The 12,629-nt window shown below is 38.4% G+C and overlaps 1 protein-coding gene and 1 long non-coding RNA gene across 2 annotated transcripts in view; one reads left to right on the forward strand and one right to left on the reverse strand.

The window, feature by feature from the left end:
* LOC109302371 overlaps positions 1-4,895 on the reverse strand; it is a 14,576-nt gene extending 9,681 nt beyond the window's left edge. The window contains exon 1 of the long non-coding RNA XR_002098729.1: positions 4,107-4,895. This is a non-coding gene — a long non-coding RNA (uncharacterized LOC109302371). The remainder of the gene's footprint in view (positions 1-4,106) is intronic.
* Positions 1-6,048, forward strand: part of EIF2S3 (eukaryotic translation initiation factor 2 subunit gamma) — a 24,566-nt gene extending 18,518 nt beyond the window's left edge. Inside the window, exons 8-12 of the mRNA XM_019523925.1 lie at positions 157-251; positions 1,191-1,335; positions 2,156-2,325; positions 2,855-3,027; positions 5,608-6,048. Coding sequence (XP_019379470.1) covers positions 157-251; positions 1,191-1,335; positions 2,156-2,325; positions 2,855-3,027; positions 5,608-5,671 — 647 coding nt within the window. The 3' untranslated portion in view covers positions 5,672-6,048. The remainder of the gene's footprint in view (positions 1-156; positions 252-1,190; positions 1,336-2,155; positions 2,326-2,854; positions 3,028-5,607) is intronic.
* Positions 6,049-12,629: the final 6,581 nt, after the last annotated feature.

Genomic DNA, 12,629 nt, shown 5'->3' on the forward strand with positions numbered 1-12,629 from the left:
TTTTTTTTTTCCTGTTACAAGTGCTGGGATATATAGTCTAGTTTGCCAGTGTTCCACGTTATTAAAACAATCAAATATAATTCAGCGCCATAGAGAGAACAGCATTATTTTATCTACCAAGTGCTGATATTAATGAAGGTGTGTGTTCTTTTTCAGTAATTAGGTCTTTTGATGTCAACAAGCCTGGATGTGAAGTTGATGATCTTAAAGGTGGTGTAGCTGGTGGTAGTATTCTAAAAGGAGTACTAAAGGTAGCAGCTACTTTCTTGACCTCTGAATACCTCATTATAGTAATGAACAGGAACACAGTGGGGGGGTTCTTTATGGCCAGTCAAAACCTTTTTGTATTTGATGTAATGCATCGACTACTCAGTATAGCCAACTATTAAAAAAAAGTTTCAGATGATGTTGGCATGTGCAACTCTGTGATTTCACAAGCATTTTTTATCTTAAGTTTTTTCCCCCACTTTTCTATTGTAAAATAAATAGAAATGATAAATAGTAAACGTTGCACAAAAGCTGTAAAGCACCCAAAATACTTTTTGTATATTTGTCACAGTAATCTTTTAAATTTTACTAGTAACAATATAGAGAGCTTCTGAAATGACACTGACCGTCTTCGAAGTTCATATGTGCCTCTTATGCTTTGCAACAAGAAGGGTTGTAGTTTCTTCTTGTCTGGACATGTTTGTTTGGTAAAAGTTTAAAAAAGATGGAGTTTGAGAGAGACTTTTATTTAGAATTAGCAGCTAGTTGGGTGTGTTAGCTATATATTCCATCACTATACCAACAGTACCCATGACCATGTATTCAGGTTCTTTGTGGGGGAAGGGTACTGTCAATGGGATATTTTAAAATTTCTGGCTGTTAAATAGCATCTCTGACTGTTAAACTGGAAAGTAAACAGGACATTTAACACTTGATATTTATACAACACGTACTTTCTTTGGTTTGGATAGTTAGTTTTTCTGGCTCCGATATACTAGCTAAATTTGTAGTAAACTAGACTTTAAGTGTTACCTTAAAGCAGATAGCAGATAGTTGAACCTTCAGTAAATGCTGAATACACCTGGGAGTTCTATGTAAACCCAGTATGAAAAAAATTTAAATACTTGTGATTTTGAAAAACGGCTAACTTTGCACTGTAGTGAAACAACATGTATCTATTTTTTTTTCTCTATGATAATCAGGTGGGCCAGGAAATTGAAGTCAGACCTGGTATAGTCTCCAAGGACAGTGAAGGAAAACTCATGTGCAAGCCAATCTTTTCCAAAATTGTGTCCCTTTTTGCAGAACACAATGATCTACAGTATGCTGCTCCAGGAGGCCTAATAGGTACTGGTCATTTTTTTTTTTTCTTATGAGGAGGCTTTTTTTTCCTGGTGCTTATTGTATTTCAAAACCTTTGGTTTTATATAACTGTGCACTTAATACAGGAAGCCAAAAAGTTTGCATGTCTCCCCTGAAAACTCAATTCTATGCAGTTACTATATTAATATGCAGTTCCACATCACTTTTCAGTATGCATGAATGTAATAAAATATCTTATGCAGTAATACTAAGCAGTGTATAATTTAGCTATTTACTTGAGTTTAGTCAGTTCTAGGAGATTTGTGTTGTGAAATGGCACTTCTTTGAGTACCAGGGCCTTGCTTACAGATGATTTACATATCACCGGGCCTTTTAAATAAATACAGTAAAATCTCTGTTATCCGGCATCCCCGAGGTAAGGGGATTGCCTGTTGGGGAGGGGGTGCCAGTCACATGGGGCGGCAGGGAGGAGGGGAAGGGCATGTGGGCAGGAGGACAGGGTGGTAGGTGGTGGCATCGGTAGCATGTGGAGTGAGGGAGGGGTAGTGGCGGCAGCGCAGGGTGGTGGCAGCTGCTGCTGCATGCAAGCTTTCCCCCTGCCCAGTCTATGCCCAGCCTGCCAGAAATTCCGGTTAATGGAATTTCTGGTTGGTTAAATGCTAGATATTCAGAACTAAATTACAGTAAAATATCTGCTATCTGTCTTCATCTGGGTTGAGTGAATGCTTTATTACATTGAGTAATAACCTACAATGAAATAAACTATCTTTGAGTATATATAATGGATGTAAATACAATGTTTGCTTTTCAATTATTTCACAGAAGTTATCTTGTTCTGTAACAGGTGTTGGCACAAAGATTGATCCAACTTTGTGCCGGGCTGACCGAATGGTTGGGCAGGTTCTTGGTGCAGTTGGAGCACTGCCTGAAATATTCACGGAGCTAGAAATTTCCTATTTTCTACTTAGGCGACTACTAGGTGTACGCACTGAAGGTGACAAGAAAGCTGCAAAGGTTAGCATATTGTATACCTGTTCTTAAACAAACAAACAAACAAAACCATCATGGTATTGTTTTGGTGTGTGGGTGGAGATTCTGTTTGGTGGAAGGAGGTGGCAGTGATCTGTCTTGCATAGATACAAGCTGTTTCCATAGATATATTCTACTTAGAGTTGGTAGAGAGGAAATTTGGCTTTCTTTTTAATTTATGCAGTCCTGAAATTAAAATTATTTTCTAGACTAGGATAGGCCAGTCTTTTTTCTAGATCACCTTTGCAGCAAGGAACCTTGTGCATTACATGTGCTAAGATTTATATATAAAAAAAGGTAAAAATGAGACACTTCGTCATGGGTCAGACATTTTACCCTGTTTGTGTGGAATGATCCTAGGCATTTAGAATTTGCACCTCTTTCACAGTATTTTTCCCCTCAGTTTGTAGAAGTAGAAATCAATATTGTGGTGCCTTTCGTTGTACTGTAAAATTATCTTAAATTGCAAATTTCAAAATTTAACTTAACTTTCAGAATTTTCTATACCTTTCAGGTGCAAAAACTATCCAAGAATGAAGTTTTAATGGTAAACATAGGATCTTTGTCTACTGGAGGGAGAGTTAGTGCAGTGAAGGCTGATTTGGGCAAGATTGTGCTAACTAACCCTGTGTGCACAGAAGTGGGAGAAAAAATTGCCCTTAGTCGAAGAGTTGAGAAACACTGGCGGTAAGTTGATAATATAATAATGCATCTCGTTGCTACAGTATTTCAATAACAAATCTGCACATCTGTCTCTGGTCAAAGATTCATTTGTGTTTCTGTTAAATTATTTAAGTGCCACAGCATCATTTTCAAAACTGTCACAAGTAGAATGATCGGTTATATATTATTTAATGTTAAACTTAGTTAACTTTCTGGTGCTTTGAGTTAACTTTATATTACACAACCCCATCACAGAGTACTGATAGCTACTCTGAACTTCATGATACTGGTATCTGGAAAATGTTTTATTTATACTTAATTCCTTTCTGTGGATTAAAGCAGGTGTACTTTTATCTATGGAGCTGTGCCTGGAAATTCAGCCTATGTGCAACTTTGTGTGCCTCCTTATAAGAACAAAGAGTAAGAGTAGGGATGCAAAGGGACAAGGCCTTTTTTTTTTTCTGGCTCCAGTGTATTTGGAGGGAAAGTGCATGGGGAATCAGTTGGATTGCCAGCATAAAGAACAAAGAGAGTGAGACAGTGGCATCCGGTAGCAGAACCCTGAACTTTGGGAGCAGAGTGGTTGTTAGCCATATTTTAAGTTTTTTTATTGACAAACTTCTCTACAAGCAGCTGCTCACTCAAATTGCTTGCCTGTTCCCACAAAAAATAGATGACAGAAATACCAAGGGATCTAGTCTCCCTGACCTCTGGGGGAAATGGCAGGGAAAAGATAAGAAAGGAAGGGAACGTGAACTGTTTCCATACTCCTGATTTGGCTGGGACAGTACAGGATTTTGAATACTTATCTTAGAAAACTTTTCCAAGGCAGTATGGCAGACTGTTGCTTTACCACTATACCCTGCTAGCTTTTTCTGCAGCTGTGCAGCAGAATAGCAGACCTGAGTGCCAGGTGCCTGCATTAAAGGGGTAGCTAACAAATATTAAGGGAGTGGTTACTGTGCAGCTAAGAAAGCAAGTACATACATGCTGAACAGAGAAAAGGTTTGGCATCCAGAAAGAAATGAGAAGTCATAGAGAAGAAAGATTGCTGTGTGGATAGGTACATATTGCTAAACACTTTAGCAATGATATGTTTCTACCTGGCTTGCTGTCACTGGAACAAGTTCAGGGGGGTTTTTTTGCTTTTTTTGTTCCATTATTTTTATTCTGTTTTTTCTTCTGGTTTCGACAAAATGCCCTCATGGATCCCCTTTGCTTGGGGATACAGCATCCTCCAGGTACCTTCTTTTTAGAATGTTTCCAGCTATTTTGTAAAGGAAGAGAACCAGGAAAAATCAAAACCAGGCAATAGGAGGAACCTGGCAGAAAGGAAGGATAGCAGGAAGAGAATAATGGGGAAGCAGATTATTTCCACCTGTGGAAAAGAATGATATGATAGTGCAGGTGTTGAAGGGTGAGAGAGCTGGATCTGAGGAATGAGGTACTGCAGAAAGGCAAAAAAAAGGGATGAGTGTTAGGGGGAAGGAGTAAAAATCACATGCATGGAAGAGGCAGTTCAAGAATTAAAATGGAAAGAATTGGATGGAGACACAAGATGCAGCAATGATCTTGTGCACAAACACACAGTGCCCAAATGTGGATCAGTCCTAAACTTCAGGCTCCAACCGAGGAAGGTTAGGGATGCTGGATTCTGTTTACTTCATTTCCACTTTTATCTGTATTTTCTGTTCTCTGGGATGATTGGCCCTAATTTTCTTGGCAGATAAAGCTAAGACTAATGCCAGGTTTTGCACATCTCTGTAAGAAACTGGGAGAGTCTTAAAGGCACTTGTATCTAATACCTGCCCATTACAGGGGTGGCCAGCCTGTAGCCCAAGTGGTACAGACATCCTGTGTGTGTGGCATTTGATAGATTGGGGAGGGGGCAGACAACACACTGGCAGATCAGGAAGGGAGAAGAAAGCATAGTGGCAGAAAAAGGGGATTGGAGTGAACTTAGGGAGGGTGCAGAGCTAACTTGTGGCACACCTGCCCCCACTGCCCTAGAATCTGGGGAAGTGAAAAGTCCTTAAAGCTTACTTGGAATATCCATCTTAATGGAGAATAGCAAATGAATGTATTAAAAGCGGTGTGTAAGGGGAAGTAGTAAGTGCTTCCACTTGTACAAACAGTTTGAACGATTTTAGAACTGAGTCCACTCAGTGTGCAAGCTATAGAGGAAATATCATGATTTCACAGTGAAATATTTTGAGGATTGTCTTCACACAATTTTCTTTTAAAAAATAAGTTGGAAACAGTTGAAAAGACAACTGTGCACAGCTTGATCTTTACAGTTAGCCATATATAGTTGTTGAGAATAAAACCTTTGTAGGTGTTTTTAATTCCCTGTTCAATGGTAAATTCTTAAATGATCCCACTGCTTTAAAAACTAGTCATGTTTGTGCTTCCTTTCCCTCACTTTCTCCTTTCCTGCATCACTAGTAGCTAATCTTCCTAGGATTTGATAAGTATTGGTTAGAGTTATATTCAGCACCTTTTGGTATTAGTATTCAACATGGAAATGGGACTGCATGTGGATTTATTCAGGATATTTTTTCAAACACAGTTATAAATAACTTATTTTTGTTTTTTATTTTGCAGTTTAATTGGCTGGGGTCAAATTAGAAGAGGAGTGACAATCAAGCCAACAGTGGATGATGACTGAAAAGCAGAAATGAGTACTTTGTTTTGCTAGATGGAGTGCCTGTTTCCATATATTTGAGGGGTACATTTTTGGAGTGGAATTACTTGCACAGCTCCCAGTACCTTTAAAAGTTGTATTCTGATGTCTCCATTCATTTTACTGAATTTTACCCTCATTAAAATGTTAGTCATTGTCTCCAATAAAAAGTGTAAAACAGTTGGTGTAGAGATGGGTTTACTTTTCCACATTTTGGAAGAAAATAATCAGAGATGTCTCATGCCATGTCTAATTTATGTTAATTTGTCATTAAACAGATACTTGTTTCAAAATTAGTCAAGCCAGTGCTAATGTAACATGCACAGACCTGGTTTTTTAAATAAAATATTGCTTATTTTTCACTAATTCTCAAAACTTTTTGAATAGTGAGAGGCTACAGGGATTGTTCAGCTGCTACAGGAATATAAAAAGAAAATACTTCCCTGGACAAGCAGTGCCTTTTTGGTCTGACACCTCACTTTGTTCAGGTTAAGCTTGGTCAGAAGACTTTTGTTTTAATGTCTTCAGTTTTTTTCTTTGTGAATTGTGACTGTATTGTATTTTACAGTTAGGCTGTCTACAATGGTTTTTGATTAGTTCTGGAAGAGAAACTGTTAAAGCTGCAAAGGGTAAAACAACAAACAAACAAATACATTGGACCCAAAGCTGAAGTATGATATTTGATCCTATTTCAGAATGGCTCTCCAAAGAGCACATTTTAATCAACAGTTTCTACTTTTTGTCACAACAAAGCTATACGTAAGGACCTACCTAAATCGCAGTGAAAGTTTGCAGTGCAGCAGTACCTTTAATCTCGCTCTTTTCAGCATTCTTCCCCTCCACGACACTGAGATCCAAGCCACTGAGAGTCTGAGGGGCAAAAACTGGCATTAATTGCCTCTTGGTCATTCAGTGGCCTGGGTGGGGGAAGGAGCTGTGGTGAAAAGAGTAAGATTAAAAGCGCCCCTGCATCACAAACTTCCATTTAGGTATGGATTTAGGTAGGTCTTCGGCTGTATGTGGATGACTGACAAATTATTCTACGGTTGCAAAGAATTATGTTGGGTAAAATTTTGTTGTTGACTTGAAACTCTAAAATGTCGAGGAAAGACTTAAAGTACATACTTGTTCAGGTAGGATTACAAATATGATTGAGTACAAAAATAGAAAGTCACTGTATCAAATAGTTTGAAGTCTGACTAATTTAGGAGAAGACTCGCAATGCATTTAACCAAAATTTCAGTTTTAATCTGATTTTGAGTCACCTGGTTACACTCCTTACACTTAATCTAGGCCTGACTTCTTTGTGTTTTTTACTTGCAGTAAAATGCATTTTTCTAAATAATAGGCTTTTATGTAATTTGCTGCTATTCATAATACTAACGTTTTTAATTATTTTTAGGCTTGGGAAACGCAGTCTGCTTCTAAGTCCTGTTTTGCATTACTGTTTTTAATAACTTTACATTTAAAGAGTAAACTTTTTTTAACTAGTTAAATTTTACTGTGAGGAAACGATTTGTGTTTGTTTGTTTGTTCCTGGTTTTGCCATGTACTGGTGTTGTATGGCCTTGCTTCACATAATTCAGTGCTTCCCAACCATGGTGCTACAAGAGCTTTTCAGAGATGCTGCAGTGCAGGTGCTGTTGCTGCCACCACTGCAGGCAGGTGGGACTGCCTGGCATGCTGAGCCAGACTGGGAGCGCACACCCCTGTCTGCATTAGGGTTATCAGATAAACTTGGAGCAGGCAGAAGAACCCAGTCCTGTTACAAGCACTTCCGTTTCCAGGAGTTGGGAGTTAGCAGGTCCTGTCAACTTTAAGCTCATCATGTAACCCTAATGCTGGCAGGCTGTGGCTCCTGCCACAGCCCTTCCTGGTCCAGCTTCATATGAGGCACACAGGGCAGTTTTATGTGGAGCAGGACCTCAGTTGAGAGCCAGAGAAGACAGGTAGTACAACAGTGGCTCTCAACCAGGGTGCCTTGAATCTAAACAAAAGGCTGAGAACCAATGAAATAATTCAATATTGTTGTCTTTAGTTTCTACATTTGAAAAATACTCCATTGCAGTGTTGAGATTAAATGCATTAATTTTTACATGGTACCTCGGAGCCTCAATGAAGAATATAGTGTAAGTGTAAAATATTCTCCGATTCTCTTTGTTTTTACCCAGCTTGTGATTCTAATTGAACTCTTCTGAAAACTGGCATAGCATTTTTCACACTTGGATGTTTTTATGCAGCCAAAAATATTGGAAGCTTCTCACTCTAGTAGTGGAAGGAGAAACGGGGGGACCAAAACCTGAATAGGCCATCTGTAGTGTGCTAGCGCAACATTACTGGCTACAGACTATACTATTAGGTGCTTTTGAAAAATTGCACAAGGCACCTTCTTGCATCCTTAAGCCCTTAAATACTTGAATTCTAGCCTCAGTACCTTTTATCTTCAACTTAAAAAGCTATTTAAAATGAAAAGGTACTTTAGTACAGCAAGCTCTAAATGTATATTATGCAACATTTGTCCTGTTCACTTTTTAAAATACAATCCACTTGAATGAGCATTGTTATGCTAATTTTATCAGTTCTATATCTCCCTCACCTTTGCTATGAAAAAACAAATCATTTATTGTGACTTACAGGCCTGGATCAATGTGATGGGTCAGGGGGTGACCAAGGTATGGCATGGGGAGTGGGTCTGGCTTGCAGAGCTGTCAGCCAGCCCACAGTCTCTCCACGGATATGGAAATTTACTCTCCCATGGTGGGAGAGTGGTGACACTTTAACTGTGTCCCTCAGCCATGACAAGTAATGCTGCCACTGCTGCTTTTGCCACCAGATTTCCAGACTCATTAGGTGCCCCACAGGCCAGATCTGATCCAACACCATTCAGGCCAACAGGGCCTGTTGAGCTGAACACCATGGCAGTAAGTTATCAGAGCACAGGAAGACATGAAGCTCTGAGACTTCTGGATGCAAATGATCTAAACTGCCCTTACAAGAGGCAAGTCTATTTGCAAAGAGCAGGGCACTGAACTAAATGTTTAACGGACAATGTAGGTCTTGATTAGGCTTTGTCCCTGGTCAGTGTTCTTTAAATTTAATTTTTTCAGGCTGCAGATATACTAATTCCAGTATCCCATTCATATTGACAAGGATTTTGATGAACAATACTTGCTTTTTGGGGTGCTCTATTACTTTTTAGAAGGATGCTAAATTCTTCAGAAGAGATTCAGTATCCTCCTGCCATATATTGGAGAGATTTCATTTTGGAGGGAATATGATGATATACTGTTATCTTTATGGACCCTTTACTTGCAGGTCTGTGTTAAAAAGTCTTTTAAAAAAACTGAAGGGCCTTTTCTTTCTGTCTTCTAAACTACACATATCCCTGGCATTTCAGATATGTTCTGTGGATGTTATTGCAGTATAATACATACTTATCCAAAATAGGCCACAACAGCATCCCATGCTACAAACATGACCAAAATGAAAAAAATTCATACAATGTGACAAGTGAAGACTGCAGAAGAGACTAAGCACTGGAAACACTGCTAGGATGATGGAATATGTAGGCGAAATGACTTTAGGAAGTGAACCTTCTACCATGCTACAGAGAAGGGGTGGGGCAAGAAGGTTCTTGCCAATCTGACCTGGGGTAAAGTGAGTGTAAATAAAACTCAGCAGTGAGGTACCTGCTTTATCTCTCAGGGCTGTTAGGAGCACCAGAACACCTCAGTCAATGATCCGTGCTTCTTGGGAAAGTAGGAAGTGGAAGGGAGAACCAAAAGCCAAATAATGCATTGAAGGGAGAGAAAAAAGTATTTTCTACAGTTGCTTAAGATGTTTTACAAAAAGTGCCAACTCTTCTAGAAAAAGATAGGAAACATGAAAAATAGAGGGGCAAGTTATAAATAAATAAAAAATAGGCACCCCCTAAAATGTGTGGGAGCTAAAACTGGAGTGTTTAAATTATGAGAAAAGAGATGAAGGTTACTTTAGGTAACCCTACACCAGTATTTTGTGTTTAGCATTTATTGTGGATTGCCTTACTTAAAAAAGACATGCTAGATAACAAAACAGCCATGTAAATGATTAAGGAATGGCTGATCTTGACAAAGATTCTACGAAGACTGAAATTAGTGTAATGTTTGTGTGCGTGGGGGGTGGGGTCTATCTAAAATAAGGGAGAATCGGATTTGTTTTTCCCTTTGTAATTGCAGGTAGTTTGCTTTAATCTCCACAATTGAAGAACAAAGGATAACTTGACGGAGTATACCACTAACACTTTTTAAGATGAGGATAATACATCATATTCATTGTCCTAGAGGTGAATGCATGTATTAGTGAAATAGGTGTTCGAATAAGACGAAGAGGTTTTTCAATTACCCTCTTAAAAAGGACAGATGACTTAAATTCCATCTTTCAAAGGGAAATTTGCTGGTTAGAATAGTCACAGTGGAATTTAGTTGCAAGTAATCTAAAATTAGGGATGACTAACATTTTTGAATGACTTGTGTAACAAACAGTTATTATTGTGTTACCTGTTACTCTGATTTCTAGATTGAGGGACATGGAATGGATTGGGATGGTATGCTTTGTGTCATTAACAGTGGGAGAAAAGAGGTGGGTTTGAACTGTGCATTATTTACTTTTGGCGCACATTAAACAGAAGCATTGTTAATGGAAACAATACTGACTGGAAATGCTTCTGTGCCAGGCTGTATTCCTTTTAGACTTACCACAAGACAGCATGATGTAACGGGCCTTGTTGCTATGGATTGTTATAATGCTTTTCTTATATATCGGTGCAAAAGCTATCAGGCAACATTTCTCCCCTAAACCCTAATTTAGAGAACAAAATATTTTCCAACCAAAATCAGCACCATATACAAAGGCATCAAGTGTGACTTTTTAGTAGAAGTTTAAGGTGTGTTGTTTAACATATACAAATTAAAGTACTGAAATATGATTTTTTTTTTTTATTTGGACTATTTTCATGGCTTTCTTACACCTTTTAATACTGAGAAAATTAGAAACTCATACTTCCCACATTTATACATCTAGATATTAACTGTAGCACTGACTAGGTGAGAGAGTGAAGTTTATCAAATAATGTGATTATTTACCTGCTGGTTTCATATTAGTTCTCTCAAACTATACATTACCATGGAGTTCAGGCCACCCCCTACTGCAGTACCAAGATTAAACACAAGTTTTGATTAGCTCTTCTTCTACATCGTAATACTGTGTGTTTTTTTCACATGCAACATGCACCTTTTACCCAAAAACCATTATTTGCAATGGAACAATTACTCTATTTTTCCTTAGTCAAAACAAACTGGCGCTTTAACTTAAACTCAGCATGTTCCCACACCTAGCCCCATGCATGCCCAGAAGAGGTGTGTAACTTCAACCCAGCTCACCTGACATCTGTAAAGATCTGGAATGGGGCTTTTTTGGCACTTTTATCTAATAGTGATTGAATCAGCTTTCGCTAAAAGCACACTGATCTTTACAGACACTGCAGAGCCAGGTTGAAATAACGTGCTGCTGCTTCCGGTAAAGCACATTTTTGGTTTTTAACATCTGCAAGAAGCCAAAATGACTTAAATTAGTGTTTGAAGTGGTGTTTTGCTAAGTTCAGAAAAGTTATGAAGGGCTGCCTTTAGATTGAGTGGTTCTCAATCTAAGGAGGTTGAGAACCACTGCTCTAAACACAGGTTTTATCCTACTGGTGTTCACAGGAATGCTTGTGCGCTTAAAGCTAGTAGTCTGAGATTATTTCCACTTATTTCAAAGCTTAATGTTGTCTTCACATTTGCTTTTAAACTTTATGCAGCTTCTACTTTTTTATCTATTCAAAATTTAGATATCACAAGAAATTCAACAGGAGCTAGAAATTCAACAGGAGCTCTTAATGCAACACTGTGGCAAGAAGGGCAATTGCAGTTTTTAAACAGATAAACGGAGGGGTACTGAGTAGAAGGTAGAGGAGGTGATTTTTATCTGTGCACATTGCATTGGTAAGAACAGAATACTAGTGTGCACATTTTGAAAAAGATGGTGAGAATTGGAGATGGTGCCAAAAAGAGCCACAAAAATGGATCCTCTCTTAGTGACAGACATAAAGAGATCTGTACCTGCTTAGTTTACCAAAAAGAAGAGAAAAAAATTACCTGATTACTTTGCATGATCTACTTCTCTTGGAAGAAAATACCACGCACCAAATGGCTTTTTAATCCATAGAATCAATAGCTAAAGACTGAAGCCAAATGCATTCAAATTAAAAATTGGCTATGGTTTTTTTAACAGCAAGGGTGACAAATCACTGCAGCAAACTGCTGAAGGAAGTGGCAGGTACTATATCATTTGCCATTGTCAGATAAATTACTCTTTTCTGGGAGTAACACTTTCATCAGGCACAAATTATGGCCTCAATAAAGGGAGAAGTGAGTAAAATGGACTGGCTTGTGATACACAAGGGATCAGAAAAGACCATCTAATGGTATCTTTGAGCCTTGATCTCTGGGAGAAAATTCTCCATGTACTGATAAAGTACTTATTCTTCCTTTTCTTACCATAGTCAGGCCATAGAGAGGCCTTCACAGGTGCCAACTATAGGTCAGGGTGTTTAGCCCTTACATATAAGATTGCTGTCTCAGGCCCAAAATCAAGGACAGCTCTATGCTGCACTGCTTCCACAAGTCCCTCCCTCTCTGTACAAATGGATTCATTCCTTTTCAACTACCAAAGTAGTACAGGAAAACAGCAGAATATTGTATTGTGGGACAATTATTTTAAGAGACTTTGTTTTGCTGTTTTTAAAAATAATTTTAAATAGTTCTCTTATTTTTCCTGTCAACTAATATCCAAGTTCTCTGTTGTTGGATCACAAGTCAAAAAGCACAAATAATAGTTTCATAGTTTCTAGGGTCGGAAGGGACCT

Source organism: Gavialis gangeticus, unplaced genomic scaffold (assembly GCF_001723915.1).
Source record: "Gavialis gangeticus isolate Ggan-Ray unplaced genomic scaffold, GavGan_comp1, whole genome shotgun sequence".
Classification (NCBI taxonomy): Eukaryota; Metazoa; Chordata; order Crocodylia; family Gavialidae; genus Gavialis; species Gavialis gangeticus.